We start from the raw sequence: 6,888 nt of genomic DNA, 5'->3' as shown, positions 1-6,888 counted from the left end.
GCCCATGTAAGTCTACATACCTCTAATCATGACTTCAAGAGGTGATCACGCTTCAATAATCATTAATCATCTTTAAGATGTTAATATGTTAGACTGGAGAGTCAAGAGGTCAAGATACCAAATAGTCTAGTATCAACTCGCCTTCTTCAATTATCAATAGTACACAAATATTATAATAATAATTTAATTTTAATATTTTTTATTTTTATTACATTGAGAGTAAAATTTAAATAAAATATAAATTTCATGTCAAATGTGTCAAACACTTAAATCTTTCTTAACAATAAAATATCAAAATTATTATCGTCTGAATTACCAAAAAAACTATAATAATTAATTATTATTTTTATTTTATTGTTATTCAATTTTAATAATATTAAAGTATTGTGTAAGTTAAAATATTCAACTCACAGTGACTTTGTCTAGGAGACCAGTGAAACTCCTTGCTGACCCATATGAAAGTTTGATTTTATTTACTAATAAGAAGAATCAGTAATGAAAAAAAGAACTAATAATAAGATGGATAAATCATAGTACACAGAATTTATACATTGTACCCACCCTTATTATCATAGCAAGTATATTTACATCTTCCTTTCCGACCACTCTGTTCTTTGCCACCCAATATTTTATTTATTTTCTCAACAAAACACCATCTCAATTCTCATAGCATCAACAAAATCTAGAGAAAAACCAGAAAAAACTTTCCTCAATGATTCCTTCTTCTGTTTCCTTCCTGCTCCTCTTCCTTTCCGTGTTCGCACCTTTAACTCTTTCCGATCCAAGAGCGCAGAGAGCCGCTCTGCTATGCACCAACCGCTCAGTTTCGTCCCTTTCACGGCGCCAAGTTTTCATCTCAAACTTTCTGGAAGCGATGGACGCCTTGACCCCTCTGACGACGACTCGGCAGCGCGGCGCCGTGGTGAAGGGGTCAGGAAACGTCACCGTTTACGCCATGGGTGAGTGCATGAAGGACCTCTCGCAGTCGGACTGCAATGTGTGCCTGGCGCAGTGCAAGACGCAGCTCCTCGCGTGCCTCCCGTTCCAGAAAGGAACACAGGGTGGTAGGTTGTTCTTCGACGGCTGCTACCTCCGCTACGACGACTATAACTTCTTCGCCGAGAGCTTCGGCGACCAAGACACCACTGTGTGCGGCACCAATGTAAGTAGTAAAAATAGTAATAATATTAGTGATGGTGCTCACAGTAGCGGTATTTATAAGGCCAACGCTTTGGAGTTGGTTAGGAACCTGAGCGAGGTGGCGCCCAAAAACGATGGGTTTTGGGTGGGGTCGGTGGAGAAAAAGAACGTGAGTGTTTATGGGTTGGCTCAGTGCTGGGAGTTTGTGAACGGTAGTGCCTGCAAGAAATGTTTGGCGGATGCTGCTACGAGGATTGCTTCGTGTGCAACACAAGAAGGAAGGGCGTTGAATGCTGGTTGTTATTTGAGGTTCTCTGCGCACAAGTTTTATAACAATTCAACGGATGTTGCAATTTCTGGAAATCATGGTCAGTTATACTCTCTCTCTCTCTATGTCTTTACCACGTCGTTTTTGTTTGATTTTATTGATGGTGTTGGATGTTAGTTAGTTTATTATGATTGATTCTCCCGTCCTAGGAATTGTTCCTCGGATTTTGATGTGGATTAGAATGCATTTTTGGTGCCATATGTTGACAATATATATAAGGTTTTAAATGCAACCGTGATAATTTAGCTCAAGGTTTTAAATTGAGGTTGTGGCGGTCACACTTTTGTCACTGTCCTTGATATTGCGACGAATCTGGTCATGTTTTAGTCCTGGGGACCTTAAAACCTTGATGTTGCTAAAATTGCGGTTACAGACCATTTGGTAAACCTTGATTGCGAAAAATTGAAGAACATGTTGTTTTGAATGGATCACAACTGTATGTGGCAGAGACCCCAAAATCCCAACATTGATCACGGACCATTTGTGGAAACCTGGAAGACTCAAGCATACCATAAATGCAGAATTTTATGTAGATTTGTATTACTTTTGTTCCATTGAGTGATTTTCAGAGGAAGGATTTATTGTTAAGAGTAATTTAGGGTGGATCTTTTGTCCTTGATGTGTGTTTTGTTTTGGAATTTAACTATCTTGTTAAATTGAAAATAGGCATTATTGTGAAGAAATAAAATACCCACAAAGATCACCTTTCTGATAAAATATGTCACTAAAGCTGTGTTGCTGTGTATGGCATGTAATGTTAGGACAACGGAGTCTAGCTAAAATTCTGGCTGCGACCACTGCTGCCCTGGCTCTTCTGCTGGTTGTTGCTACAGTTGTTTTCTTTATAAGGAAGAACATGGTGACAAGGAGAAGAGGTATCGATATTTGATATTTAGGACTGAGATTATAAGAACTGTAAATACTGAAGGTTGTTCTTTTGTTCTTACCACAGAAAGAAGACAGTTTGGTGCTCTTCTTGACCAAGTGAACAAGTCCAGGCTAAATATATCATATGAGATTCTTGAAAAGGCAACAGATTACTTCAATGATTCCAACAAGCTAGGACAAGGGGGGTCAGGTTCTGTTTATAAAGTATGTATTTTTTGAGCTTACTTGTTATTATCATTTTGGACAACTTAATTGTTGCTAATATTTTGCCTGACTATTTTTTGTTGCAATTTAGGGAGTTATGCCAGATGGAATTACTGTTGCCATAAAAAGACTAAGATTTAACACAACACAATGGGTGGATCATTTCTTCAATGAGGTCAATTTGATAAGTGACATCCAACACAAAAATCTGGTAAAACTATTAGGATGCAGTATTACAGGACCTGAAAGCCTTCTTGTTTATGAATATGTGCCTAACCAGAGCCTCTATGATCACCTTTCTGGTTGCAACTTTATCTCTGATATCCAGTCTTAAACAAAGTTCCTTTCTTTAAAAGAAAATTTTCTTATTATATCTCTCTCCTATGAATTTCTCCAGTCAGAAGGATCTCTCAACCGCTGAGTTGGGAATTCAGGCATAAGATTATCTTAGGAATTGCAGAGGGCTTGGCCTACCTTCACGAGGAATCACATCTGCGAATCATTCATAGAGACATAAAATTGAGCAATATTCTACTTGAGGAGGACTTCACACCAAAGATTGCAGATTTTGGACTTGCTAGATTATTTCCAGAAGATAGGTCTCACATTAGCACAGTCATTGCTGGTACTCTGTAAGTGTATGACTGTTCTGCATCTTATGTTATGAAGGAAATATCTTGCATAGACCTTAGATGCCTAGAAGGTGAATTTTCGTTAATCAAAATACTGGATACCTTCTGTTAATTACTATTTTATATTGTATATTACTTACTAGCTTTGAGAAAGATGAACTGATTGCTATGTTGCATTCTATAATGACATTTTTTTTAATCTATTCCGCATTGTATTATGATAATTGCTCTGTCTACACAAATGGTTGTCTCTTTTCTATGCACTCCTAATAGTCTTTGCAATGCTGAGTGAGGCTTGTATTAACAATCATATTTTACACACCAAAAATTTATGGTTGACGAGCACTTCTACATCGTATGTTACAAGGAAATATAAATGAACCCTTTAGCAAGATTTCTTGATCCAATAGATTTGAAACATGATTCATATATTATTCCTGCATGATTCACTTACATTTTATCATGTGTTCGTGTTAGGGGGTATATGGCTCCAGAGTATGTCATTCGTGGGAAGTTGTCTGAGAAAGCAGATGTTTACAGTTTTGGAGTTCTGGTTATCGAAATTGTATCTGGCAAAAGAAACAGTTCCTTTATTATGAATTCATCCTCTCTCCTACAAACGGTAACTGTTTTCATCTGGAATTCATATAATGTTTTTTAACAAGACAAACATTCTCATAAGTAGCGTCCCTTGGTTGATGGTCAATATGCAAGGTTTGGAGACTGTATGGATCAAATAGGCTATCTGAAATTGTTGATCCGACCCTAGAGTGTCCTTTTCCTGCAGAGGAAGCATGCCAACTACTTCAGATAGGGCTGCTTTGTGCACAAGCTACTGCAGAGTTGAGACCATCAATGTCAGTAGTAGTTAAAATGGTTAATCACAATCATGAAATTCCTCAGCCAACCCAACCGCCATTTATTAATTCTGGTAGTTCAGAACTCAGCAGATCTGGTTTACCTGGACATAATTTTCAGCCTGAATCCAACACTCAGTCTTCAGCAAACACCATGACTGAAAGTCAGATTGAACCTAGATGAGTTACATTATACAACCTTTCTCCTGGATTATGCTGCTCACAGTCACAATCCCCAAATACAGCCTTATAGAAGCTATGCTTGCTTTCTTGAAAAAGTATGGTACCAGTTATCAGCATGACAATGCTCCAGTGCATGTCTAAATGAATTAAAAGGGGAGTGACATAACCCCACATATAAATCATATGCCAACAACAGTTAGGACCGATTGCTATGTATACAGATAACAGTTTCACAAATAGCTGCAAGGTAAAATGCTAAATTTTGCCGAAACTTGTACATTACATATCAGACATGTCACCTACAAAAGAATCAATAAGTAGGCTGGTCTCTGCAAAATTTATACTACATGCTTTTTAACCTTTTGAGTTCTCTATTAACACCTGATTGGAGTTATCTACTACCAAGAATTTTACATGTAGCCACTAGCAAGAATTATTTGGAGAACAAATGAAACTAAAGTTGACTTCTGATTCACATAATTTGAAATCACGGGGAGATATCTTGTTTGGTCAACGGTTGTGAAATCCAACAAGTATTAAAAATTAAAAAGTGGGTTTTTTTTTAGTTAACAATTTCAACTCTCTACAGGGTAAGTTATGGGCCGACATAAAAAAAGAGAGGACATACCAATTTATTTTGTCTAGATACACCGCACGATCTGCGGCTACATTATATTTTAGAAGAATATCAAAATTTATAGCTTACATTAATTTAATCTTTCTATTTACTACCTTTTTAAAATTAATGTAGTTTTATCTGTTTTATAAATATTAAAAATAGGTTTAGTAAATTATTCTCTTATCATATATTAACTTTTTTTTTAATTTCAATCTATTATTTACTTAAAAAACGATTTAGTAGTGTATTCCATAAATTTTTTATTATTCATACTATTTTATTGATGAGTTGTCTTTAAGTGATTTTTTGAAGATTTAAATAGAAGTGTCACATGTATTTATTTTTAAATTATTTTATTTAGAAAAATTTAATCAATGTTACGCAAATGGTATTGTGTTTCCTTCCATTAGTGTTTCATTCCTTTGTTCTTTCAACATTTTCTATTTCATTATGAATAGAAAGAGGAAAAATGTACGAAAAAAATAATATATTTATTAATCTTACTCCTCTTTGATTGTCTATCAAAATAAATATATTTTATAAATGAAATTTAAATTTAATTTAATTTATAAGGTAAGATTTGCATCCAGTTATACCTTATAAATTGATTTTTATATCTAGTTGATATATTTTTAACACATCCTCTTACATCAAGATGGACTCTAAATAATTCTAATGTAATCTTAATTCTAACTCAATATTTAACTTGTAAGATGATGATATTTACATATACTATAATTTAAACTTATTTACATTCCAACCATGTTGAATCACTAAATGTTATTTCATATATAAATCATCACTTAACAAACATCAATAATTGTACGGCCCTGGTAGTCGGAAGTGATGACGTGGCATCAAGCTACAATATAGGCGTGTTGGCAAGGCGCCAGGTTTGCAGAAGGGGAGGAAGTCGGGGGGCTCATGTAGTCGTCAGTTATTAAGTTGGCGATCGCCCAGTTGAAGATGAAGTCGCCAGATGTAAAACTCGGACGACCAAGTGTTTGGAGATCGCCAGAGCAAGCACATCGCCGAAGATGAAGGTGGTGCAGATTATGAAGGCGGCCGGCGAGACCACAGGGAAGGTGTACGAAGGTACCTTAACTCGCCAATTCCAGTAGAGATCGCACTCCCAAGTTAGCTATGCACTGGGCAGTACCATGCATAAGTAACTTAGCCAAATGAGAGTAGAAGCAGCGCCCAAGTCAAGGAGGCTCCAGATGATGGCACGTGTACGACTGGATGCGAGCCACGTGTCCAGGTCTGTAACTGCCAGGAGAGAGAAAGTGTCCAGGTATTTAAGGGCTTCTCAACGAACTTTTGAGGTACGCACGTTCAGATTATACTCTTTACGCTTGCGAGTTCTTGAGCATACTATGAGAGAGAACATTGCACGGCTCCTTGAGAGTTCTTGAGTGTTTTCGCTCTTAGTATTTGGTGGTTCGGTCACTGACTTGGGCATTGGAGTGCGATCGGCCGCAGCGGCGCCGCTCTGTTCTTTTGCAGGTTCTTGAGGTGGATCTCGAAGAAGGACGGAGGTTGAAGCGGTGCACACGTCGATCCAAGTTTGACGAGGCAAGTTCCAACGTTCTGGTCAACAGGCAGGATCATCAGGCGCCCACCGTGGGGCCGTGTAAAACCTGTTCCCATCCACAGCGTGAGTTCTTGGAGGTTTTCGTAGTTTTCTGCGTGGTTGCGTGCTGGTGCAACCATCGTTCGCTGTTCGTTTGAGATTTGTTCGGTGATTTCGCGTTTTCCACCGTTCGTTTGGATTTTTGTTCGGTAAAGTGAGGTTTTCTGCTGTTTACGCGTGATTTGTTCAGTGGGGTTTGAGTTCTTTCGCTCGTTTGGTTATCCGTGGGAGAAGTGGTGGTTTCTGGTGGAATCGCAGGTTTTTGTGGTGGTTTTCTGTGTTCTTGAGTTTTCTTGTGGAGTTTCGTGCAGTTGTGACCGATTGATCGCTGAGTTGATCATCGCTGAAGGAAGTGTTGTTCGTTGCATTCTGTGGTTCGTCAAATTTCATGAGAAAAATGAGAA

General features: G+C 37.6%; 1 protein-coding gene across 2 annotated transcripts; it reads left to right on the top strand.

Moving 5' to 3' along the window:
• The first annotated feature begins 550 nt into the window (after window positions 1-550).
• LOC137806568 (cysteine-rich receptor-like protein kinase 3) lies at window positions 551-4,605 on the top strand. 2 transcript variants are annotated; one of them, XM_068606767.2, is made up of 7 exons: window positions 551-1,508; window positions 2,230-2,343; window positions 2,421-2,560; window positions 2,652-2,862; window positions 2,958-3,192; window positions 3,670-3,814; window positions 3,907-4,605. In XM_068606767.2, exons 1-7 carry the CDS (start codon window positions 713-715, stop codon window positions 4,231-4,233), a joined length of 1,968 nt encoding a protein of 655 aa, XP_068462868.1. In that variant the 5' UTR covers window positions 551-712; the 3' UTR covers window positions 4,234-4,605. The 2 variants fall into 2 exon arrangements, with proteins under 2 accessions (XP_068462868.1, XP_090156757.1); XM_090300631.1 differs by lacking the exons at window positions 3,670-3,814; window positions 3,907-4,605 and having other exon boundaries at window positions 574-1,508; window positions 2,958-3,196.
• Window positions 4,606-6,888: the final 2,283 nt, after the last annotated feature.

The sequence above is a fragment of the Phaseolus vulgaris genome, chromosome 3 (genome assembly GCF_051622355.1).
Source record: "Phaseolus vulgaris cultivar YP4 chromosome 3, ASM5162235v1, whole genome shotgun sequence".
Lineage (NCBI taxonomy): Eukaryota > Viridiplantae > Streptophyta > Magnoliopsida > Fabales > Fabaceae > Phaseolus > Phaseolus vulgaris.
The sequence above is the reverse complement of the archived record's forward strand: the minus strand, read 5'-3'. Positions and strand labels throughout refer to the sequence as shown.